The sequence below is a fragment of the Falco peregrinus genome, chromosome 9 (genome assembly GCF_023634155.1).
Source record: "Falco peregrinus isolate bFalPer1 chromosome 9, bFalPer1.pri, whole genome shotgun sequence".
NCBI lineage: Eukaryota > Metazoa > Chordata > Aves > Falconiformes > Falconidae > Falco > Falco peregrinus.
In genome coordinates, this window is record NC_073729.1 from 34838900 (window position 1) to 34865366 (window position 26467).

Genomic DNA, 26467 nt, shown 5'->3' on the forward strand with positions numbered 1-26467 from the left:
GCCTTTTCACCATGCATCATACTACACTCGGAGCAGGGACACAGACTAGAACTCATTTTTAAAATTGTAACTAGATAAGCTCTTCACTTTTGTCAGTCATACCTTCAAAACTGTATCAATGAGAAGGTCTGAAAACTAACATGTGACACTGGCTTTGGCACTAAGCCATCGGGAAGCAGACTTTCTATCTGGTTTAATGCTAGCCTCCAGTGACTTGCCTCTCCCAAATTCAAGCATCAGATTTTACTTCCAAGGTTTAGGTAGAGTTCCTGCACACATATCAAGATCAGACAATGCATGTAACATGCTAACAGAAAAATTTTATATAGATACACTATGCTTTTTAAAATCTGAACAAGGAATAAACAAAGTAGCAACTATATTAAGCTTGCTAAATTGCGGGTTATTACAAAAGGTTTGATTGTGAAAGAGAGGTCAAACCTCTACTTCCAGCTTTTTTTGCTTATACTTGCAAGTGCTACAGGTTTCCATCACTGTCACAGTAACACAAAATGAAAGAGCACCACACCAAGAGCTTGAGTATCTAACAACATATCTAATGTGATGCAGGTAAAATTTAGACCAGTGCATGAGTTAAACACTAATTAACATCCAAACTCCATTTGTATCCTCATACCACTCTGTAAGTACTGAAGAAACACAAACAGAAGATCTGCCTGAAAGGATCAAGCCAACACCCTCATCAACTCAAAGCCGTGTTCCCAGCAAGAACAAATAGCTGGTTCCTCCTGTGAAGGTGCAAGGAACGACACATAAGATAGCTATAAAATAACATGCTTGCCCAAATCTAAACAGTTAAATTCTAGTTTATACTCTATGCACCAGATTTCCAGTTCCGCTCAGAGTGTTATTGCTGCCTTTTGCTTCCTTATCTGTCTGAAGTAACCAGCAGAAAAGAAAGTAAATCCAGAGGAGAGTGAGGCACACCAAAAACACACCAACAAAGAGCCGGTCAAGGCTGCACTTTCTCTTTCTCAAAGCACAGTTCTCAAATGCAAGTTTGATTAATGTCCATTCAATCATTAAATCTGAATTAAATTTTTTTCATAACTCCTGTGACATAACTATAAATAAAGCAAAATAATATTCTCACCTCCTAAAGCATACAGCAATTCTAAAGCTTGCACCATTGACTGTGCAGGAGGCGGCTGTGAAGAAAAAATTTGCATTGTTTAATGTTATCATCATAGGACATGTGTTTTCTCAAATTCTTAGACCTTCCTCTTTTGCAAAATCCCCAGGTTCTAACTACCTACATTTCTACTCAGGTATCACCCTTCCGCTGACCACCAGTGCTGCCAGTCAAAACCATCTCAACAGGCTCAGCATCACCACTATGATGCTCTCAAGATCCGAGCTAGAAAAGGCATACTGGCTTTCTCCAGCATGACGCCAGTGGCGATCAGAACAATTACTGAACTTTCTCTTCTGACGCTACCATGCTGCTTTTCACATCATTAAAAGAGTAGCCAGAAACTTTATGGAAGGCAAATCTGAAAAAAACCCATATCACTCTTTTTAACGAGAGAGACAAGCACAGGTTTAGTTCTGTAGCTACCAATTTTTCCCCCTTTTTCTTCATAAATTCACTGTAAAGGGACTACAGTTACAGTTTTGTCGAATCTCAGTTTGTCTTTCTAGGCCTTTCTCAGCTTCTCACTACTTCTAACAGCAAATGCTACATACAAACAGGTGTTGTTTCTAAGGCGTCTCACACATCACTTGCACTAGTTGATTCCCAAAACCATACTTTACTAACCGATAGCGGACAATGAGTTACGCTTTCCAGATTAACAGGGCAACGGTTACTGGTTCTGTGGTTTATCAATGAGTCACCTACTGATCTTTCTGCACACCAAGGGAAGACGACAGCATTGACAGCCTAGGACTCACCGAAAGAAAGGGGAACCTGAGCACATTGTCAATGCCCAAAGCCTTCAGCTGCAAGATGACAGGTGCAAGGTTACTGCGCTGCATCTCAGGGACAGTGGACTTTGGCAGCTTCTCAAAGTCCTCCTCTGTTGTGGAAGAAAACAAAGCAATTTGGGACTGAGTTTCAACTCCTACTCTATGCAGCCAACATGATAGAATCATACCGACTTCAAGTTAAAAGTATTGAATATGAATACTTAACAGGTCTTAATAGAAGTCTAACTCCAAGATGATCTTTCTCCAATTTCATAATAGTATCTCTACAATTAAGATACCTTAAATAGAAAAATCAATGGTTTTAGCTACAATGCTGATTCTGTTCTTGGCCCACCCATATTTCAATTTGAAATGATATACATTCTTCACAGAAATCTGGAAATGCTTTTTTTCTCTTCCATTTAATATTTCTATCAGAGAATAAAAGACAGGGTGCAATAGTACAAAACATTTTTTTTTTCTAAAGAAAGGGCATGGAAAAGTTCAAAACCACCATGCTTGCAGTGTAAGAACGCTATTTTTAATAGCTCCTCAAACAAACAGAAGTTTAAAAAGCATATTTAAAATAAAGACTAAAGATTGAAAATGCCATTTTAAAAGCATGTTTGCTATACAGTCTAAGCCTAGAAAAGGTCAAAATCTCTGCACCTCCCATTAACCAACTTTCCTGCAGTAAAGAATAAGGCACATGCACCCCTATGTCAATCTAAAACTCCAAATCAAAACAAGAAATACCTTTTCACTTGATTTGTTTTCATTTCTAGACTCTTCTATCCCTGGTCTACCTCAGACCTCCCCTAAGAAAAAGATAGCATACTTTTCTCTACTTTTGTCCACTCAGTGCATTTTTTTTTCCTTTTTTTTTTTTCCCTCTCTCCTTTAAAATGTTTCTTAAAGCACTACTCATTAGGCTAGCTCTTGAGCACACAAAAATAACTTCAGTGTAGTTATGGTTTCTCCAGTAAAATACTTAAAAAGCTATGTAACCTTCATATATTATGCAGCAGACATTCTCTCTTGATTCTTATTGGACACGCAACTTAAAAGAATAAATCACATCTCTGTTTAACGTGGCCACTGCTGGCAAGCACACACACATTTTAAAAGAACATGCTTGATCTCTCCAAGTCTCAAAGCTCCAGTAAAACCAAAGGGAACCCGAGACACGTAAGCAATGGCAGGGCTCAACTACAGTGCCTTTTCTCGTTAAACAGCCGAGAACAGAGACAGTTGGATAGCAGCTTTCTGAACACTGCTAGGTGGCCAACGGATTTATTTGTAACAGTAATTTTTGTGTAGTACAAGGGTCATTGATTTGAGACAAGCATTCAGGGTTAGCACCTATTTCTAAGAAAAAGGGGAGACAAAGAAGTTTCCCCTCTGTTTTCTAAAGGATTTCAAGAGTCCTTTGTTAGATGCACAGTCTAAGGTAGACTTTAGTCACAGAAGAGAGCATCATAGGCGGGTATTATAAATTGAAGCAACTGCTCTACAACTGAAGTCACTGAAAAATAAACTTCTTGGTAGACTCACCACTCTAAGAGTTGCATTAACATTACAGATTTGCAACTGCTGACCATCTCATAGTACCTACCCTGCTCAATTTGTGCTTTTGATCCATAAAATAATTCAGTTTCCAACACTTAGCACATGTGAACAATGCATTTCTAAACAAGCCAGAGAGATAACAAAGGGCAATTTCTCTCTCACTGACAAAATCCCCACACTTTTGGTCTCCTTAATCTAACACAAAAAACACTGTGAAACAAAATGGAAACCAGCAAGTTCATCCTCCCTACACATCAAATTACTGACCTGTATAAAGTCTGTAACATTTTCCAGAGCGGTTCCGCCCTGCACGTCCTGCTCTTTGATTAGCCGAAGCTTTAGACACTGGTACCACCACAAGGCATTCGATGGCTGTTTTGGGGTTATAGGCCCGAAGTTTCACAAAACCACAATCAATTACGAATGCAATTCCATGAATTGTGATGGAGGTCTCAGCAATGTTGGTGGCTACTATCACCTACAGGTACAGACACAATGAGGATACTGTGAACACCCCAGTCTCAACTACACTATCAAGCCCTAGCATCAGTGCACCAGCACTCAAATACAAACCACATGAAAGATCTCAGATATGACCCTTCCAGTAAACACACTCTAGGGTACAAAAGAATACCAGAACATGCAGCACAAAGAGCTGTCAGCTTGAAATAAGCCTAGGTTTTACAGCTTCACAATCACTTTCTTATTCACATTTATTCTCTCTTCATAAAACAACAACTTGGCAGTGTTTGCAGAGAAAATCACTGGCAGTGTTTGCAGCGAAAAACATTAACTGACTGTACACCAAGAGCTCTTACACATTAATTAAAAATAGAACATTTTTAAATTAAATTAAAAAAATAAAATATTTTCTTTCTGCTTCTCAGTTATATTGAACTGTTCCTTCTAACACTGGAGTGAGGCAAAGGACAGGAGGGGAACAGAGTTGATTAAGCATTCCACATCCAGTATTCCTGCAGAGAGACACAGTTATATATATGTCCCTAAAATATTAAAAAATAATTGTTCCCAGATGACAGGGAAATTTAATCCTTATTTCACCTGAAATTAAAAAAGTAAATTTTGGAAGTTAATTGACTAATGTCATATCCTGGAGAGGAAAGAAGTATTTATACTCAACATTCTCCAATACCAGATGAACAATTTTACTTGTTAGACTCCAGCAGGCACAAGAATTACAAGTCACCCCCGTGTAATTCTGTCAGCTTATCTCAGCCCTAACACAGACTCTGCCTAAGCAGAAAGCACTAATCATGACCAATTATATACTTCTGTGACATTAAATATCTGAACAAGACTTGCAGAAGTCAAAACAAGGCTTTTCTTCTAGTAAAACCAAGCAAGTTTTAACTTGTTTCTTAGGTGAAAATATAGCACTTGCCCACTGTGTCACTAATTTTTCCATTACTGGTGGAAAACAGCCATAGACACTTAGACCACAAAATAAACAAAAACAGGTAAAAGTAGAGGACTTCAGAGTTTAAGAAGCTGCAACTGGACGTAGACAAATACAAGACTGCATGAAGACACTTAAAAATTTAGAAGTCTATGAGGTAGACAGGAGAGTTAGGACTGGCATGTCTAGGACTGACCAAAGATGAAAAGGGAAGCCAGAAAACATGTTCTTGGTTCAGTTTGAAAATTGACAGGTAGTGTTAGAAGACACTTGCTAAGTATTTGCAATAGTCTCATGATGTGAACCTGACACACAAAATCTGTGTAATGCAGACACCCTTCTGGGTGGTAGAAATTGAGATATACACAACAGCCTTACCTTCCTGACACTGTGAGAAACTCTCTCAAACACTTTCATTTGCTCAGGAGAAGGCAGCCCAGCATACATGGGAAGAACACGGAGATGTTTTTTCATTCCAGTGCGAGAAAGGGCCCGAGCCTGTTCTATGAGCATAGAAACAACAGTCTCCACTTCTTCCTAGAGTCAGAGCAAGACAAAGGACAGAATGAGAAAGGTTTCACTTTAATATCACTTCTATACAAAAAAATGCACCAAAATTATATCATTTTAATTGGTCAAACTCCAAGATCTTTTGACTCGATTTTGTAATATTCTTACCTAAATTACTATTCATAAATATTTATACAAGTATATATTTATTATGTTCACTGTTATTTGAGACAACGTCACACCACAAATACATGAGCAAAATCACAAGGGAAAGACTGAATGAAGTTCAGAAGGAAGCAGGCATATTTTCCTGTGTATCTCAACTTGTGAGAACAAAATGGGAGGTCAACCTATTTTGACAGGGTAGAGTGCTGTAGGTCTTGATTAGGAATTAGTAACAGCAACAGAAACAAGAGCAGTAACAGCACTAACGCCTATTGCTCAACTTCACATTTAATCTCAAAGATCAGCTGTGGCATCTCACTCAAACAGACAACAAAATGTTCAGACATTGCCTCACGAGATACCCAATTCACTCTTGCAAAGTTAAATCAATAATGGGGACAAAGCATTTATTTTGAAAATACGCAATAGGCTATTGAAGCTCTTCAAGGTAGCTCCTCACTGGAAAAATGATAAGCTACCTCCCATTTACTCTTCTCACCTGCAAAGTGAGCTGACAGGCATAAATAGAGCAGAAGACACCAGTAAATTTTTATCTCACAGTAATTTGTTTTTTCTGTCAAAGACTTCAGATGTTTAGCCTAACAAATGATAATTCCATTTGCCTTAACTATTAATGATGACTCACTGTCAATTGAACAACTTTGTGTGACTAGCGCCAAAAAACCCCACATGCTTATTCCAATTATTAACAAGGCTGAAAGCATACGGCACTAAATGAGAAAAAAAATATCTCTGTCACGAGCTTTGATAAATCCAGGCCATACATTTTCTACCAGTCTGGGGCTGGCCTAATTCTGCTCCATCATGCAGAAATGTTTGTCATCTTTAATGAGATTAAAGTAAGCACAGCTAAGGAGAGCAGGAGACTGAGGCAGCTTCACAAAGCCCACAATACAGCACTGTAAAGCAAAAAAAAAAAAAAAAATTGCTTATGTCCATACCTGGCCAGTTAAAAATGCCAGTATATCACCATCATTCTCCATCTGGTGAATTTTCATTGCAGTTTCCACAGTTGATTTTATATAGTCTGGAACGGGACTACAGGGAGAGAAAATAGCAGAGATATTAGTAGAAAAACAGGTACAGACTCTTCACTTCCATAAGGAGCAAGCAGAGAGCTAGCTTTTGGTCACTATACCTCAGCCATACCACATTTAGTTTATGATGCATCCCTGGGTATCAGCCTTCAGCAATCCACTTGTTTCTTTTACACTACAGTAAGCTTAAAAACATCCCTGCTGCTACAAGCAACATTCAAATGTTTTTCTAATTAAATGTTACACCTCCTTACTGTCGGCCTGGGAATTTCTGAGCTCTAATCTAGGCAAAACAATACCACAATTGCACACTCTTCTAATTGCCACATGGAAGATCAAACAGGAACACACCTCTGTATGTAAAAGATGTCCACTGGAAACGTTCTCCCCTCAACAGTAAGGATCACACTGGTATCTTTGCTGGGATCACTGGTATCATTTTGATTAAAGAAATCCCTGAATTTCTACATTAAAATAAAAACAAACATTTTCAGTTTGATACTTCAAAAAAAATGAGGGAGAAACTTAAAGATACGAAGAAGTTAAATTAATACTATTTGGACGTTTTCTTCATAAATTTAACAGGGCCAATCCAATTAAAAAATTTTAAAATTTGTTGCCTTCTTCATGTTTATTACTTTGAAAAGCAAAGATCAAAAGGAGGTAAATAAACTAATTAGATCAGCTGACACAGTTGGAAAAAGCAGATATAATTTTTTTATTGGATCTTTAACAGTAGCAAAATCAAAGCTAAAAACTTAGAAATCACTGGTCCTAAATGTTTTGGGTAAGGGCTTGCATATTCTCATCCATTTTTTGGATGGGCAAGTACATTTTACAGCTGTTACTGAACAACACTTCGTAAATGAACTCACTTTGTAAAAGCAGAGTAAGGCTGACATGTAAGTTTTTGATTTATGTGCCACAAGACACCTTCATAAATAGATTCATTGCCACAAAATATTTTAAATACATAATAGCAAAACAATGAACACTTAAGAAGCCAAACAATGCATAATGTGACCACTACAGAGATACCATAAACTTCCTGTATTTAAACAAATACTAATACTAATATTAAACAAATACTAATAGTTTTGCTCCTATTAGTTTATTTTTACATTAACTGTAAACTATTTGAAACGTGAGATTTCTAGCAGTTAAAATTTTGCAAAAGGCAAAGTATTGTAATGATATTTAATATAACGCATAGAATACATAGTAGTGCAAGTACTACCAAAGCACAGCATGCTATCAAGATAGTTGCCACCAAAGGAAATCTCAGTACACCTACATCTTCAGGGCTACTTGCAAGCTCTCACCACCACATCTCCTGAAGGACACAATGTAGTTTGGAAAAGCAAAGAGAAAAACAATGAAGATGATAGAGGAGATGGCGTAGCTGCCCTGTGCAGAGAGACTGAAGAGTCTGGGGAGCCACTTGGGGAGCAGAACGCTGAGAAGACTGAGCTTTACAAAGCTGAGGCTTACAAAATCAAAGGCAACTGAAAAATTAAATATGAAACTGGTTTTGATCATTTGGTTGTTGTTGGGTTTTTTTAATAAACTTTAGAAATCCCACACTACTAGAACTAGGATGTTTAAAAGAAATTAAATAAAGTACTTCATTATATAGCAGATGGCAAACTTCTGAAAATTGGTCTCACATGACGTCCTGCAGACTTACAGCTTCATCAGGCAGAGTCAAAACCAAATTAAAAAACAGCAGGTCCACAAACACATACTAGAAGGAAACAGCAGGAATGTACTGTCTAACAGTTGGACTTGATGATCTCAAAGGTCTTTTCCAACCTGAGTGATTCTGTGAGTCTAATATCTCTATTTCAACCTTTGCGGAGGCTGAGGCAGCTCAAAGAGAACAGACCCACAGCAGGGGGACAGGCTCATGTGCTCTCCCTGAACAGCATCTCCTGTCATTGCTGCTGCTACAGGTAGAACGTTGGGCTGGATGAAACACTGCTCTGATCTAGGAGAGCATTTATTCTGTTCCTACTCAAAATTAAATTAACAGTGTTTTTAATAAGGTATGTAAGATTCCACAGGCCACAAGTCTATCAGAAAATTAGTAAGACCTCACTGAAATTAAATCTACTCATTTATCACTTATTTTTTCTGGTCCATGGTTGTCTCAAATTATGGCTATCAGCAAACCAGAGCTAAACCAATGTCTTTTACTAGGCTAAATAAAGTCAAGAGAACATCTTTTTACACAACGCTACCAGTAAGAGGAAAAAAGGCATCAATATATGAAAAGCAGATTCATATTTAAATTTACTTTCAAAAACGTTTGCTAATGAAAACCAAACACAGCAACCTAACTATAGCAGATTTTTTTCCAACACTCCTCCCTCTCTTCTTCATTACTCAAACAGCAGTAACGCTTCGCCAGAAGCGAGCAGCACAGAGGATAAGCTGTATATAAATCCAAGTGGAGCTGCCACTTCAGGTCACTTTATTTCAAATCAAATCTGTGAGCCATACCTCTGCATCCAAGGTGGCTGAAGCCACAATCAGCCGAAGGTCCCCACGCTTCTTTTGAACCTAGGATAGAGACCAAGAACATCCAGAGTAAAAACTGTTTTCTGACCTATAAGGCTAGAACCAAGTTTTAGAGCATCCAGATTATCAATAACTTCTCTTGAAAAATACTTTGAAACTACAAGACAGCTGATGAACAGAAGCACCCATATCAGCCCATAGATCTAACAACCTGATGACTGTTTGGAATTTTTATGTTCATTTTAAGGGCAATCAGTTGGTAATCATTATAGATTACTCTTGGTTTCCATTGGCAGTCAGATCTTTAGCAGGTTGAAAGTCAACAACAACCCCTTATCAGATCACTTCACATGATCATCAGCAGCAGAATGAAGAGTACCTTTTTGTTAACGTCACCCAAGGAGACATTTCAACATCACGGGAAGAAAACAAGAGGATCCCGAGTGTAAAATATCTAAGGTAAACAGTTGGATATGTAAAATAGGCTGTAGGATAAATAAGGAATCAGAAATCACCCTCTCTCAAATGGGTTCACTAATCAGCCATTAGAATCAGAGGCTTAACAAAACGGATGAAAATGAAAACTGTTACAGAGAACATTAAAAAAATAACCTTTTTTAATAAGCCAATGGCAATATCTGTATAAAGAGTCCTTTCATGGGCTTCATCCAGCATGAGGACACTGTGAATAAAGCAGAAAGATAAGATTTCAGAAATGGTTTGATCGAGACTGGTATCAATATCATTGAGACAGGCTTCCTGTCTTCTAGAAGTATCATTATTTGAAATCTGCTGCTGGACTCTTACTGTTTATATCCACTTAGAAAAGCGTGGAAGTTAAAAATCAAAAGCACAGCAACAAAGTAGGGAGAAAAATGTAGGTAACAACACGTGGTATATACATACTGTTCTTTATTCAGGCTAGCTTTTGGAAAGTAGTAGAAGAAAAAAGGACTCTCTCTACCATACTGCATAGGCTTTCTCGATACCAGAATAGCCTGTGTTTGTTGATGATTTTTTCTTTTATTTGATTAGCATCAGAAAGAGAGTGAAATTTAATTTACTAGTGTTAAGTTAATTCAGACTTCATGAAGCCCATTTAGCTTTTGCTCTAAAACCACAGCACCAAACCCTGCCAGGTTTGATGCTGCAACGATCAACTGATTTTCTAACAGTCTTTACAACATCAAGAAATCAAATTCCTAAAATAATTTTCACATCTTTTGGCGCTTGATTTACAATAACCACACCTTGGTCTAAAACAAATGCAGTTGTTTACCAGATTACACTTCAGCAAGCATTCATTTCAATTTTCCTTACCTGTATCTTGTTAATAAAGGATCAGCCATCATCTCCCTCACCAGCATACCATCAGTAAGAAACTAAAAGTGAATGCAAAGAAAAATATAAAAAAAACCCACCCTCTCAAGGTAACTTGGTTAGCCATGTGATTTTAAAGATTATTTTCCAGGCTTTTGCCTGAATTTTTCCTTGCCTTTAACTTTCTAATGATCTATTAAATTGATCAATGTTCAGCTATGGAAGCTAAATATGTATTTCTGAGTGCTAACCTGGAGATAAAAAGCAAAGTGATTGCTTTTTAATCAGTATTGATTTTTTTTAATTAGTTATTTTTGTATTGAAAAAAATCCAACAGATTGGCAGCACTGGAACATGGCAGTAGAAGTTTCTTCACTCTTGTCTGTAACATGGCTAACTTGCTCTACCAATAAAATTCTATATGTCAGTCGAGTCCTGACCCTCTCAAAGTAGGCTAATATTTATCACACACTTCTCATCTGAACACAAATCTTGACATCTCAACAAAATGTGACATTTTAATTTAATACTTTCTTCCTACTAGCCAGTGGAAACCCACCAGCTTTATGTAGCCATCAAATAGTAGTTTGACCTGGGACACCAACTGTGGCCTTGAACTAGGCAAGAACTGGTGTGCAAGGTAAAAACCTCCAAATTTCCAACTCCAAATGATTAATCATCACACTAAAAAAAAAAAAAAGATTTCAGCTGCATTTAATGAACAAGCATCTCCATTTCTTTCACTTTAGAAGGGCTACTAGCCTCCGAAAGTTAATTGTCTTATTCATCATCATTGCTATTCCATCATAACTAAAGCAAACTCTTGTCCGTACCAACACAAGCAACATTAATATTACTTACAGCTCTAAAGAACAGCTGCAAAGCTTGCTATTTAATCCACATCAAATTACTCTGTTAGCCTACTCATCTTATGTTTTATCTGCGCTTTTAATCAAAATCTATTTTTAGGGTGGTGAGGATACTTTAGCTGTGATTCATTGCAGGCTTTCACTACGACTTTGAGTGACGTATCAGGTCACACTAACACTGCACCAACATCTGGCCATACCCAACATGAAAAAATCCTTTAGTTTTAAAATGGTGACTGCCAGACTAGCAGAATAGAACATGTACTCTTTTTATTAAGGTTTGGATAGCCACAACCATTTGAAGCACACTTTTGGGGTACCCACCTGGAAAACTGAAATGCTATCTATTCTCTTTATTGGGAATCACAAGGTTCTCATTAATTTTGCAAAAGTACTTGAAGAGTTTCAGCTAATCCTTTCAGAGTAACCACATACTGTTCATGTTTCACCTTAATTCTTGTAGCCTGTGGATCCGTGCAGTCATCAAACCGAATACAATATCCAACTTCATGCCCCAACACCGCACCTCTTTCATCAGCAACTCGGCCTGCAACCTGAGAAAAAAAGATTCTTATAAACGAGAGACAGCTCATTTCTTCACTGTATCATTAAGAGAACTGACATCAAAACAGGAACAGAGCTAGTGCTTCCAAAGAATTATTTGTTCATGTTCAAACACAAAATTGTGTTTGACAAAATGGTGCATATTGAACTTACAAGTGGTAAATACTTTTAAAATGTTTTAGTGTCACTTAATAAACCTGTTTCATGCTGCTTCTATTCAGGAAAGCTACAGAGGCACCTTTCTGTGATATGCACTCTGACAGACCTATGAAGGCAACACACCACAGTGCTGGGGAAGGCCCATGTACAGCCAATTGCAGGACTGCAATTTACGAACACAGTTGCTGTGCAAAAAGGGAAAATGGCATGCAGAAAAAAGTTTTAAGTTAAGCTGATCTGTCCCTGAAATTACTCAGATTTTTATTTTTTTTAAATAAAGATCTATTGTACTTTTCATAATACAGAATCTTCCATGCAGAAAACAGAGAACTGGCAGAATAATTAAACGCAACAATACTACCCTGGGCAAGTTTTAAGCCAATAGCAGATTTAGCTAAAAATCTTGAGTTACTCGGACTTACTCTACAGAATATTAGGTATTATCAGGCCACAGTTTCAGCAAGCCACAAAGACATTTAACAGCTAAAGACACGAGAAAGCTCCACAATACATGCATTGCGTATGTAGAATTCCAAGTGCAAGTTACTTGCAGTCATTTGAGTGACATTCTAAACCAGGGGTCCTCAAACTTTTTGAACAAGGGGCCGGCACGCGGATTAAGTGGCAGGAAGTCAGATATCTGTGGCTGCTTGGTTTCCCCCTGCAACCCCCAGCCGGGGGTTTCTGTAAATACCGGGGGCCGGATCGAGGACCTGGGGGGCCATATCCGGCCCATAGGCCGTAGTTTGAGGACTCCTGTTCTAAACAATAACAACAGGCAGTGAATTAATGATATTACTTAGAATCCTATCACTCCATCGCTTTCAGCCCAAGTGATAAGGATAATTGTTAGTCTGAACAAACAGAAGTTCAGGTATTTCTAAACTATGCCTTATTCTGTGCAACTACCTATCTTTACTCTAACAACTCCCATACTCTAGACGGGAAAGCAGACAAGAACACCTATTAAAAGATCACTTTCAGTTCAAGACAAAGTAGTAAATCATGAATTATATCTCTCATCTCCTTGCAATAGCCATACAGTCTAGCCAGTCTGCAACAACATTCTTAAAGAAAAACCCTACTGTGCCTATATACTAAGCCCTAATTGAGTAATCTTTTTATTTGAAGCTTAAAAATAATGTGTTAAGACACGAAAGGGAAAAGAGAAGTAAGTTTGTTGTGAGAAATCATTGCAGCATACACATCTCCCGTAGAACCTTGCACTGTCAGCTGAATGTCCTGTGAAGGAGAAAGGGGAGGACACTGCAGGCAGACAGCCCAAAGCGCAAGATGCAAATTGCTGCTAGAGGCTTAACCATGTTGGATCTGGTCAAAAAATACTGGATGAGATGAAACAGCAAGCTGTACAGCTGCTCAGCCTACTACATTTTTACCAGAGGCACAAACGGATTTGTTGCAGGTGCCAGCAATGAAGAAGAACACGCAAAAAGAGGGTTATGAAATGGCACCTTAGTGTTCAGTACGAAAAGAATGCTGCAGCAGAAACTTCAGCCCACCAAGTCAGTGTTTGGCAGCAGCTATGAAGACAAGGAACACTGGATGCTTTCTGTGCAGGCTATTAACAGAGAGTACAAGTTGTTGTCCTCCTTTTGTGAGGACGATAAGCAGAAACATCTATTTATGCAGGAGCTCATGCAGCTGTGATTCCTGCTATTCAGCAAAACCTGCTAATAAACTGCGGGTTATAATGACAACAAACTGGGAAAATTTGGACACGGAGAAACTCACTGAAACAGCAGCAACCCGACGAGGCTGCGTCACTCCAACAACTCTTCCTTCAGCTGTCCATCCAGCTTCTGCTAGGTACTGCAAAACAAATATTGAGGACAAGAAATGAATTGGTCACACTGCAATTACCGCAAGGTGTTAGTTCTCCACATGACATGTTTTTTTCTGGTTCTGAAAATAACTGATGCATGACCTTAGGCAAATCAGTTACTTAAGAGATTCTGTGCATTATTAATCTCACCAGTAAAAGTAATACAGCGTAATACCTACTTCCTAAGCACATATGCTTTCAGAAAGCATCTAAGAGCAGTTCTTTGGGTCTCAAGTATTTTTTAATTACTTCATTTTTCCCCTTCTTTATTTTATAAACACTTTAAGAAAAAAAGCTCAACAGCACAAGTCCTGTGCTCATAAAGAAGCAGATGACATTTGTCATTAGTCTGCAATTTTTTAAGTTAAAAATCAAGAACTAACTTTGAACCATTCTCAGACTTTTTTTGTTCCTGTCACAAAGGAGAAAATTTTACAAAGCCACAAAAAATGCAGTATTGCAAAAATTTCCAAGAGGAAAGCTCATAAAGAAAGTGTCCCTTTTTTCCTTCTTAAAAACATATTCTCAACAAAATTTTAAACATGATTGCAACAGAGTAATAAACACCTCCTATAGCAACATGACTACTATTTGTACCAGCGTAAACTTACTTGTTTGGTATGGTCCTTTCCTGTAGTGGAAGAAGGTGTAATGCTACAGATACGCCAGCTTCCGCTGTTTTCTCCTTATGTTTCTCTCCTTTTGGTCACACACACAAGCACAGGTGAATTCCATTCACACAGTGCAGGTCTAGGTCGTTAGTTTAACATTTCATGTGAAATCCCCTGAAGGAATACCTGCTTTTACCAAGTTAAACAGACACTTACTTGTGGAATCTGTGTTGATTTCCCACAACCTGTTTCCCCAACAATCACCAGAGTCTGATAGTTCTCCACTAGATAAAGTATGTGATTTCTTAGCTGAAAGAGAGGATGACATTTAAGTATCAAAAACAGTTGTATACAAAAATAAGAAAATAATTTAAATTACAATATTTACATATCAACAGACAAAGTAAACTAATTTTACGTGGAGTTCACTGTTGAAAGCTAAACAGTTTGTTAAAATCTATCAGTGACACGTACAACATATAGTAAATAACAAGTCTACAAAGCCTGTAAAAGTGTCCTGTGTGACAACTGTTACTGACAATCAATTCCAACAAATAAAGACAATAAGGTCATACAATTGTTATTTTATGTTGTAAAGTGATTCTATACTGCTCTTTCACAAAAAAAAAAATAATCACACAACAGATTTGATATATCAAAAAGAACTTCTGTACCTTGAAAACAGGCAGCTTTTGTCTTTGTTGTTCAATCGAAAGGGAAGCATAAGGATTATAGATAACAGTTATGCCGCTACTCTCAGCAGGACTCTGTCTCTCCTCTGAGACACTGACACCAGGACCTTCCGTGCCTAGATGACATAAGTTAATTTTGACTGGAAGAATACACTTCTGCCTAGTGTATCACAATACAAACAAAATAGACATGTTCCTTCGAATGAGGAATCAAGGCTAGTAGCATACATCAAAAGACTAACTTTTCTAGAAAATAATTTAAAAAATAACGAACAGTAAACATGCAGAAATTCTTTCAAACTAAATGTGTCTCCTGCTGGCTAAAAAGAAAAATATCTAATGTGAGTAAGTATTCGAATTTTTTAAAGATGATAAAGGAGGAAAAAAAGCACATAGGAAAAATACACAGCAAGATCTTGCGAACTTTCTTCTTTTTCTGTGCAAAAGTTCAGATGTGCCTTCAATGCCCTTCTCAGATGTCCATGGATTTTAAGCCAGCCTGTCAGATGTGTAACAGAACTTCCCTTGACTAAGATGAGCTGTATAAACATTCAGCCTTGCCCACTTACGAGATCTGCCGTTTCAGCTACTGAAACTTGATTTATTGCTGCTGCAGGTTATCATAAAACTACTGACAACTGAAAAGGATGAATCATGCAAGTGAACTAGAAACAAAACCTCATGTCAATAGTGGAATGTATTACCAGCTGCAGATTTAACTGGGAAAGTCTGAGCGCAAAGAGGGTTCCCTCGTTTTGTACGATTTCCTTGTTTGGGCTTTTCCCACTGTTTAAATAGTCCCTGTTAAAATCTGCCAAGCAAGTTTTATAACAAATTGATCCAACATTAAGAGTAATTAGCAATGATTCCGATTACTATTCACTCCCCAGGACAGATGGGGAAGTTAAGAACCAGGGACTTGAATATCTGCACCTTGACAAATCAATGAAGTAATAGATACTGCTTCTCATCAGCCACTGATTATCTTTCACAGCGTTTTATACGCTTTATTTTTTAATACCCTACTGTCAACGTGTTACTATATCTATATATACACACATATTGCATATAAACATATATTACTATAATATCCAAATGATTAAGAAGCTGTTTGCTGAACTAATCTTGACTCTGGAATAACTTTGCAGCACACCACAACACAGTGACACATTACAAAAAAAATTGCCAAACTCAGACCCGCCAGGCTCCCCTTTGGGGTAAGTGCATGGGAAGGCACACAACTGCCCAGATCCCGAGGGAACAGCCACAGAGCCATGGCAGAGGCTGGGAGGGACCTCCGGAGACCTTCCACACCAGCACGCTGCTCAGCACTGTGCCAGTGGTGGCTCAGGTCCTCCTTCAGTTGGGCTGGGGACCCCGCAGCCCGCCCGATCACCCCCACAGCAGAAAAGGTTTCTCTCATGTTTAAGCTGACTTTCTCATATTTCGGTTTGTGCCCACTGCCTCTTGTGCTGTCAGTAGGTGCTACCAAGAAGAATCTGGCTTCACCTTCTTTACAACCCCCTATCGGGTATTTTTATACATCAAAGATCCTCCTGGGACCCCTCCAGGCTGTGCAGCCCCAGCTCCCTCAGCCCCCCTGCACACCGCCCGCCCCAGTCTCTCAACCAGCGTTGCAGCCCTTCACTCGCAGGCCTCCTTCAGCAAGCCCGCGTCCTGCTGGTGCTGGGGAGCCCACGGATCCCCCCGTACGGCCTTCCCCGGGCTGAGGGAAGGATCGCCCCGCTCAGCCCAAGAGCGGCGCTCCCCTCACACCGCAGGTCACCTTCTTTGCTCCAGGGCTGACCGACGGCCCAGCCTGCAGCCCGCAGGACCCCAGGTCCTTCCCTACTGAGCAGCCCCGGGGCTGCCACCCCTCAGGGGCCGCACTTCGCGCCCCCCTTCCTTCGCCCCACTCCCTGGGGCTCCGCTGCGCCTTTCTCCAGCCCGCCGAGCCGCCCCCCCAAGGGCCGCAGACCCACAGCACTGACCGCCCACCCCGCTGCCGGCAGGTTGAGGGAAGGCTGCGACACCTCCCCTGCCACCCCGGTGCCGGGCAGCGCCCGGCTGGAGCCACAGGGACCTCCCCGCCCTGCTGCCCTGGGCCCCGGGGGGACGGGGCGCTGCTCCGCTGCCCTCGGTGTCTCACATCTGTGCGACCCCCGACCTTGCTCGCACTGCGGGGGGGAGGGGGGAGGCAGCGCCGCGGCTTTCGCTCCGGCCCCCGCCACAGACAGCCGGCGGAGGAACCCCCCCCCCACAACGCACGGCCCGCCGCCCCGGGCCCGCCACTCCCCGCGCCCCTCACCCGGCTTCCAAAACTTCACCGGTCCCACGGGCGCCGCCATCTTGGGGTGAGAGGGCAAGCGGAAGTGGCGGCGGGGCCGGGCCTGCGTGACGCGCCGCCCGTTGCCATGGTGCCCGGAGCGGCCCGCCGGCCCCAGCGCCTGTCCCGGCCCCCAGCATGAACGGCTGAAGCTTTGGACGTTTCCGTGTGTTGACGGCCAGAACGACTCCCGGTTTATAACGCCGTGTGCGAGTTCCGTGCTCTTAAACACGTAGAAGTGTTGCTGAGGAAACCCGGCTCATAAAATCGTTCTCAAGTAGGACTGAAACCTGCCCTTCCCCTCCAAGCACAGAGGAAGAGTGAGATAATACAGGCCCGGAGGTGTCTGAGCCAAGCCCACCAGATACTACTCCTAGTACTAACGTGAAGTGTATAACCAGAGGGAGAACCTTGGATTTAACCAGATTGAAAGACTGCTTCCAGAAAGTCCTCATCTCATTAATTAAGTGAAGCTAATCGCTTCCATTCTCCACATGAAGGATGCCTCCGCACTATGTACCACAGCTATTGCACTTCACACCAGGCAGCTGAAGGACTAGAAAGAAAACAATTACAGTAATAGTTAGTAGATCCAGTGGCGCCCTATCACAGGCTCATTACAGCCCATGAAAGTCATTATCAAATCAAATTTAATGTAGATGAGTTAAGCATAGGCTGGAGTAAAACAAAACCCAACCCCCCCCACTTTTTCCTAAGTTCAGTAATGCTGACAAAATGTCATGCTTAGGGAAAAACCTCATCACTTTTTATATCTTATTATTCATTGTCATTTTCATTAATAACTTGACACACTAGCAGTGCAGCTGTGATTAACGCAGACCTCATGGTCACTTGTTACGCTAAGTCTTTAGGTTAACCACTTGGAAAAATAAGTTCTTCAGTAATAAATAAAGACATTCTTAAAATTCTAGCTATATATTTCAATGTACTTTTCAGATGAAATCCACTTTATCAAAAATAAACACAACTTTTACCACAGTACTTTGTATTATCAATATATTAGCAACTGCTGAAAAAAAGTCCTACTAACGGCGCATGGAAAGTATTAAAGTAATGAGACGAATAACAAAGGTAAAAACTTATCTTTGAGAAAACATACACAGATAATTGTTGTGAAAATAAGATTGCAAAACCAGTATCTTACATAGAGTACAACATTGTATGGGGGTTTGTGTTTATGGAAAATATAGTTAAGAACAAAAATACATACTTCAAACTTCTTTACATTTGGATGAAAGTTAAGACTATTAAACTATAAACTATTGATCATTTACAGATTAGGAGAGTCAGAACTATTTCATTTCCATGATTGTAAATGCAGAAGAAAAAGGGCACAGATTCATTGTATCCTAATCAGTACATTATTGCATTGCTCATAAAGACCAGTTTTGTAAGTTCCACATGTCCAATTTAATGTTATCCTGCTGATGCTTAGCAGAAATGCATATGAAATACCCCAGATAAGTTTCAACATTCCCCTTCAAAGCCCAGAACCCACACGACACCTACGCAAGCATACGCCTGAGTTTTCTGCAGTAGCAAGAGCCTCAAGAAGAGGAATTGTGTACCTTTTGCCACAGCTGCCACGGTTGGACTAACAAGTTTCTGCACTGTCAGACTGCTGGAACTTCAGAGCCTCAATGTACAACTGCTTAGGAGGATGGTTTATTAATTTGGGTTTTTTTGGTTTTCTCCATAAATGGATGGAGGTTTTTATTTAAAAAAGTAATCAAACTTGAATGAAACCTTAAGAAGAAATGGTTCTACTTCTGACTTCCATGTTGTTGCATGTCTGGAAGTAAGGCTTTTGAGAAGTAGCAGCAGCTTGACAGATTTCAGATCTACTCGATTTTTCCTTCAAGATCAGCCAGCAGCAGCAACTATAAAGAAACCAAAAAGTATATATAGTAACACCAAGAAAGTGGTCTCATTTGGCTCTGCTCCAAACATAGTAAGTTCTTAGCAATACTAACTCTTGCATGCATTCATTGTGTGATGTCCAACAATCCAAGTATTCTTACAATTAAGAAAAGGTAATTTGAAATTTAGTCATTGCAAAAGCCTTGTTTGCCTGACATGTTAGCTCATTCTGCCTTGCAGGACAGCTTCACGTAAAAAAAAAAAAAAAAAAGTAATATTTGAGGACTAGTAGCATGGTACCGACCTACTTGTTTCTAGATTATGGTTACTCCACATCAGGTCTGTGTCATGAAACAGTTTGTGGAGAGTTTACGTAACACAAGACAAAGCTTAGACTGATTTGGGAGCTGTACAGCAGTGCTGCTATTCATCTTTGGAAGACTTTTAAGCAATATTATTTTCTGTACCTGGATTCCTTAAAAAAAAAAAAACAAACCAAAAAACAAACCAAAACAAACAAACAAAAAAAAAAGGTTTGAGCTACTGAGCTAAGACACTGCTAACCCATCAGCTTAAAACATGTAAGAACAGGTTGAAAAATGAAAATCTGACAGAATACTAAAAGTAATGGCTTTCCAGGTGTTAAGAGTTTGGTTTTATTTCAAAAAAAACACATCTGAGCCTAAGACAATACCATAATTGTGTCTTTTGATCTGAATTAGAGTGGTGTTCAAACAAAACCACAATTCCAGTATTACTTTCTCTCAGTTTGAGGTTTGTTTCCCAGCTGCTCTCACAAACATACAGTAAGACAGTACTGGACATGGACGGCTGGATGCGGTTCCTGAGGTTCTGCTTCTCACTCCGAAGTGAACATGCATTTCATCTCTCTATGATCCAGTGTGGCCTCATAACTAGAGAGCCATTCCTCTTTGTCAGTGGAGGAGAGGCATGCATTGCATTATTTGACACGTAGACTGCCTCCCTTGAGGCATGCAGCCAGCTTCGCTTCCTTTTTAGATTTCCTACAAATGCTCTAAGATACAAAAACTCCATTCTCAGGAAGTTTTCCCTGGTCAAGTCTCTAGAAGCCACTGTTATCCTGACCAGCTGGTCCAACACGTTCTTCTTCTTGCAGCTGGATAACTCTTTGAGGTTGATAGGCTTTGACCGTGCATAAAGAATCCGAAACTCCAGGTCAAAGTGTGCAACTACAGGGCCTGACAGGATCAAAATGTTACTGCTGTTCAGCTTCCCATCTGTCCACGTAAAACTAGCAATGGAAGAATGAGAAAATTCTGAGTTAATTAAAAATAAACAGCAAACAAAGTATTAACTGAAAATTCTTTTTCACTGCATTTCATTAAATCATTCTTATAATCCACATGATGAGCAGTGTGCTCTTTTTAGGACAAATGTTACACACAAACTCTGATAAGGAAAGCAGTTTTGCAACGTGGCTGTTTTCCCTTTCCACGTAATAAAATCATGTTAAGTCACAGAAGGAAATGGGCACTTGCCTGTAGGAGCCTGTTGTCACTCTAATGCCATCAATTAACATGAACTTTTCACGGACTTTTCCAACAATTTTGGCACCCGACCTCGTGTAGTATGTTTTCCCAGTGATATTTCGAATTCTTATCAGCTGTTAAAGATACGGCAAACATCATGTGGATTTCAAAGTTAAATTATTGCATTTAAAGGAGTAACACAGAACATGAACAATCATTGATGAACTAGCAAAAGCTGCTGCACAAGATTCACCCTCTAGGAACCAAATAATAATTCTGTCTCGTTTTAGTAGGCAAAGAGGTGGCATTAAAAGGCAAACCCATAAACTGATTGTGGAGAATGCAAGTGCAAAAAAACTGTCACCTAATCTTGGAGGAACCCAAATTCCATAGACTCCCGAGAACCTGTTTCTCCATCAGCTTCAGTCTCAGCAAGCCTGAGCAACTCCAGTCATGCTTTTGGAACTGGACATTCCTCCTGCATTCCCTTGAATATTCGATGAGTATTTGTTCTCAGAAAGCATCCGCTTCTAAAGATTTCAGTTTTTCTATTAATTGCCTTCTTACACAAGAATAGTTAAATCTCCCAAGACAGAGCTAAAGCAACATAAACCCCATTTGAAGTTGTGGCAGCAGGCGTAATAGTTTCTTTTGATAGCTCAAAGATTACGCTTATAAGAGGATTGACTCTCTATCCTATAAATATGACAAGTCTCACCTTTTCCTGTTCAAGGTCAACTCCCAGATCCTTGCACATTTTTAGAAAGTGAGAAAACGAAGACTGATCTAGAAGGATATATGCTTTAACTTGCCGCTGGCTACAAGCTTCCAAGAGGTCTTTGAAGATATCAGTATCTGTGAAGGAATCCATAACCAAGGCAATCATCTGCAACAAGTTTCAAAAGAAATCATTAGGCTGTTTCCTCAGCATCCTAAAGGAGATGGCACATGAGAAATTTGACTTTCAAATTACATATTCCAACACCACCGCCCCCCCACCCCTTTTTTTTTCCCCCTGGTGGTTATGGAAGGAACATGGTACTGTCTTCTGTGATATGGAATTTTCTGTTTTTCACAGGACTGCTGAAACATTTAACAGACATACCAGAAAGAGAAGAAAAAGGAAAAAATTAACTGATTAGAATGAAGTTCTGTGAAGAGAACGGTATTTTGGTAAAGGTGATTACCGAGTACAGGAAACACAATATACATCCCCCCTTCACTATGATCACTTATTCATGTCCCTGTATAGTTAAATAGGAAAAAAATATCGAATGTATAGACAGAAATTGTTGTTAAAGATTATTTGCCCCAATTTTGTTGTCACTTGATTGATTCATAGCAGATAACATGATGTAAGATTTTTGTTATTGCATTATAGAATTTCATTTTCTATGACGATTTCAGCAACAGACATCGAAGCTTTTTTCACCAGGACTTGTTTCTTTTTTGGGTCAATAGGAATGAACAACCTAGCCTGAAAGCCTATTGCAGAGACACCTTTTCTCTGACTGATTGATTAGCAGCCATGATAGCACCTGCAGCTATTTAGTAGCACATTGCTCATGGTTTTTAACTAAGGTTCTACCGAAGCCTTCCCTTTTCTACTACATAACTTCAAGAAAAAATTACAGAAACCTGCACATTTTCTCCTTTATCCCCATCTCTAAAGCACTACTGAGACCTAAGGCAGACAGAGACTTGACACCTCTCCAAAAACCTAAGCAAGCAAATTTTGCATGAGGAAAGGGAAAAAATTTTGATGTTAGTCTTCTTCAGCTACATCAGTAACTTTCGGTATGACAGGAGCATTGTGCTGATTGTGGAGACGTTTAGGGGTGCTGAGAATATCTTAGAAGAACCAGAACAGTGCCAAAGTAAATGTATTGCTTCAGGTTTCTTTCTCACCCTGAGATATGGCAAAACCAGGGGTCTAGTTCTGTTAGAAAAATTTAGTCTTCGATTCCTAGGCAAGAGTTTTTTTTCCCTGAGAAGGGATGTCTTTTTTTCTCTGAAGCACTGCCAGAAGAGAAATGTGAACTTATTTCCAAAACTTGAGTTTTCCAGAGTCTTTCAAACTTTTTAAACGTGAAAAGCAACAGTAAAAAAGGAAGGATTTGTTAGTGTCCAGCTGCTCTTCACATCTCACCTCTCCATTTCAGGTACATTTTGATCTGAGGTTTCTCTTCAACTTTTTACTCAAGATTCTCATGGTATTTCATGCTAATATCCGATTATTCACTAAAGTTTTGGAGAGCCAGCTGCTGCCCTCGCAGCCCTTTCCCCGGCCTGGCCCCGGTTCGCCGCGCACTCGCTGGGCCAGGGGACGCACCGACGGCTCCGACGGGCCGGAGGTGTCGCTGCCGGGGGGCCAGCTCTCTGAGCCAGCCTGGCGAGGTCCAGGAAGCACGGACCCGCTTTCCACCGATACGACGCAAAAACTTGCAAGCCTCCTAATAAATATAAAGGGGGTGGGAGTGGGCACAATAACAGAAGAGCGCAGTAAGTAGAATCGGGAGTTTCTTTACAAGTCCGTGCAGGGGGGAAGGCGGAGGCGGAGCCCGGCATCCCCGCGGGTCGCCCGCGCTGGGGGCGCAGCGGTGCGGAGCGGAGCGGCCCCCGGGAGCTGCCCGCAGTCACCCACCTGCCGGGCGGAGCGGATCTGCCGCCGCACCGCCTCCTTGCAGCCGTAGATGCTGTCCCCGCAGCCCGGCTGGAAGTGCGCCTCCACCCGCGTCAGCCCGCGGAAGGCGCCGCTGGCGAAGCCCGGCCAGCCCAGCTCCAGCGCCGGCGGCTCCAGGTCCGAGCGCTCGGGGAAGTAGGTGAGCGACGAGGCGTCGAGGGAGGCGCCGAGCGAGGGCTCGGCCGCCGGCTCCGGGGCCGCGGCGGGCGGCAGGGCGCCCCGCGCGATGGCCTGCACCTCGGGCTCCGAGAGGAACGGCGGCAGCTGCTCCCGCCGCAGGAAGGCCCGCAGCGCCTCGGGGCCGCCCGCCACCAGCTCCTCCAGCGCCAGCCGCTGCGCCTCGCTGTAGGGACCGGGCGGCCGCGGCGGCCAGCGCCCGGCGCCCTCCTCCAGGCACTGCGACGGGTTGGCCATGGCGCTGCGGCGCGGCGCGGCCCGGCGCCGTCTTTATAGCGGCTCCTCCGCGGGCGGACCCGCGCTCGGGAGGCTCCTCCACGCCTCTTCCACGCGAGGCAAGCGACAGGGAGCGGCGCGGGGGCGGGCGGAGCGGGGACACCCCCCTCCCCGCGGGGCACGTCCGTGCGCGGCGCCCACGGCAGGACCGGGGTGCTGTGGCCGCAGCGCCCCCGGGAAGGGCACGGGTGGCAGAGCCGGCTGGCTTCGTCCCCCCGCCCGGGAGGCACGGCGGAGCAGCAAAGCCTGCACCGGGCAGGGAGCGCCAGCGTGGCCGTCTGCACCGACCTGCTCCGGATCAAAGCCGCCCCGGAGGGCGAACGGCCCCCGGCCGCGTCCCAGGCTGCGCCGCTCCCCCGGGGCGGCAGGGCAGCGGCAGCAGCTGCGTTAGTCACCCAGAGTCCAAATGTCAAACAAACAAAAAAAAAAAAAGCTTAGCAATGATCAGGTGAAAACCCTCACGGCAAAAGCAGCTTATTTGTAAACGGTTTCTTGTTCCTGTTAAGAGTACCATAACAGCTGCATGATGTAATGAAGTTAAAAAGCACAGAGTGCAACCAAGTTGATTTTACATACATTCAAGCACTAGTTAACATGAGCTCTTAGAAGTGCAACTCAAAATTGGCTTTGAAGGTGTAGCTCAGCTCCCTCTCTGCAAATCACTTCACTCCCCGTGACCCATCCAGCTCCAGCCACCCAGTGAGAAAGTACCTTCTCTTTTTAAACAAGTGCGGGCAGAGGTTTTCTCCCCCATACCTCTTCGTTCATCTGCTTTATGGTTTTAAGGAAGGAGCAGCTGCTTTGAAATCCAAGCAATAAAAGTAGCAAAGCCCCTTCGCCCATATAGATTTGAGAGAGAGAAATGCCAGCTTTAGTAGAATAAAGTGTTGCTCTCTACAGTTAGGTTGCAGCCTTTCTGAGTTTTGGATGTTTTTCTGTTTATTCACTTATTGGCTGTCGACAGGAATAGTCAGGCACAGCTGGAACATGCCATCTACTGGACACCTGCACCTATAAGTAAGAAAATACATAACCCAGACTCTGATTTGACCTGGCAGAATTCAGTCTAGTTGATCACTGAAGGACTGGGATGCAAGACTAAAGAATAACAATACAGGTCAGATCTCAGAGAGACCCTGCACACTGCTCAGACCCAGCAAGCACAGCTAAGCGCACACACACATACAGGATACTGCTAACAAGTGTTCAGATGATGGATCTTAGGTTAAGCTGCTTTGCAGAGACCTTTAATAGTGGAAGTAGAACATGGTCAAAAACTAGTGACACTTCAGCTCCTCAAACCAACTTAGGGGATAAACAGAGCAGGAAACAGAATATTTCAGATAGGACGGTTTCAAGAGAAAAATGGGAGAGCTCCACTCCTACACTTACTTGTGCAACAATACTACTAAACATAACCCATAGCATTTTGTAGTGCATTTGTCAGTTTACTTTTGAACAGAGCCTTTGCCATGTGCCCTTGGCAGTTGTCTTGCCTCTCATTTCACTCCAAAGAAGGAAGCTGTTTGCACATCTCTTAATGGACGCAAGATGCCTCAGACATTCCTAGACTAAGCCAGAACTAGAAACTCGTTTTACAGTGCTAAGACTAAGCCTGAATTCAGTGTAACGAGCTGCAAAAGCGACAAAGTTTGTTGAAGTCACCCCGACAGAGAAGTACAACAGGCATGCTGCAGCAAGACACTGAACTCCAGATACCACCTCATCTCCCACTCACAAACACAAAACACCAGCAGTTCAGCAATACATTCCCATCAATAGTCTTACAGGTCAAATATATCTAGCTTTTGGTCCCAAATTCTGGAAACATTTACATCAGGACTGTACTTAAAATGGGTACCAGCTATCTTTGAGTGCTAAGTTGCTACTTTCTGGTCTCAGTTTTAAAAAGATGCTCTTCTGAGGATGAGAGAGAAAGAGGGGGAAATAAAAATGTGTGAGTATATAACCTATACAAAGGCACAAGAGGATGATCAAATTGAAGAGCTGGTTAGCTCAGTCCATTTCAGAAGGCTTAAACAATAGAAAAAGGATACAGTTGACGATAAGATCATGCAACTGCTCCAATAGACCCTTCACAACTTTGATGGAAGAGTAATGTATGTATCACTGAAGTCAGACTCAGAATGAAGTTATCTTTATGGCTCTTTATAAAAGTGCTTCCCCTCATGCCAAAGATAAAGTAGAAATAAAAGCCAATATTTTTGTGTATATATATATATATTTGAGTATACCTTGATGTGAGCTAAATCTCCAAAGCCACTCTGAGCAAGATCAGAATGATTCAGATTTTTCCAAGTTTACATAAATCAAAGCCAGGGCATATGTACTCCTAGAAAGCAGTAATGAGTACTTTTTAGGTTAAA

General features: G+C 41.4%; 2 protein-coding genes across 3 annotated transcripts in view; both read right to left on the bottom strand.

Annotated features, from left to right (window-relative positions):
- Nucleotides 1–17615, bottom strand: part of DHX35 (DEAH-box helicase 35) — a 30557-nt gene extending 12942 nt beyond the window's left edge. Inside the window, exons 1-14 of one of the 2 annotated variants that reach the window (XM_055814333.1) lie at nucleotides 17535–17615; nucleotides 15209–15342; nucleotides 14751–14843; nucleotides 13833–13910; nucleotides 11807–11911; nucleotides 10489–10550; nucleotides 9781–9850; nucleotides 9151–9210; nucleotides 7000–7112; nucleotides 6553–6649; nucleotides 5294–5452; nucleotides 3766–3976; nucleotides 1915–2039; nucleotides 1115–1169 (exon numbers count right to left, since the gene is read on the bottom strand). In XM_055814333.1, coding sequence (XP_055670308.1) covers nucleotides 1115–1169; nucleotides 1915–2039; nucleotides 3766–3976; nucleotides 5294–5452; nucleotides 6553–6649; nucleotides 7000–7112; nucleotides 9151–9210; nucleotides 9781–9850; nucleotides 10489–10550; nucleotides 11807–11911; nucleotides 13833–13910; nucleotides 14751–14843; nucleotides 15209–15342; nucleotides 17535–17574 — 1402 coding nt within the window. In that variant the 5' untranslated portion in view covers nucleotides 17575–17615. The remainder of the gene's footprint in view (nucleotides 1–1114; nucleotides 1170–1914; nucleotides 2040–3765; nucleotides 3977–5293; nucleotides 5453–6552; nucleotides 6650–6999; nucleotides 7113–9150; nucleotides 9211–9780; nucleotides 9851–10488; nucleotides 10551–11806; nucleotides 11912–13832; nucleotides 13911–14750; nucleotides 14844–15208; nucleotides 15343–17534) is intronic. The other variant, XM_055814334.1, reaches the window with a different exon arrangement.
- Nucleotides 17616–20069: 2454 nt separating this feature from the next.
- On the bottom strand, nucleotides 20070–26393 carry LOC101912102 (protein FAM83D-B-like). Its single transcript, XM_013297994.3, has 4 exons — nucleotides 23589–26393; nucleotides 21663–21830; nucleotides 20954–21078; nucleotides 20070–20706 (listed from the first exon to the last, which is right to left on the bottom strand). The coding sequence occupies exons 1-4, from the start codon at nucleotides 24039–24041 to the stop codon at nucleotides 20316–20318; spliced, it is 1137 nt and encodes a 378-aa protein (XP_013153448.3). The 5' UTR covers nucleotides 24042–26393; the 3' UTR covers nucleotides 20070–20315.
- Between the last annotated feature and the right edge of the window lie 74 nt (nucleotides 26394–26467).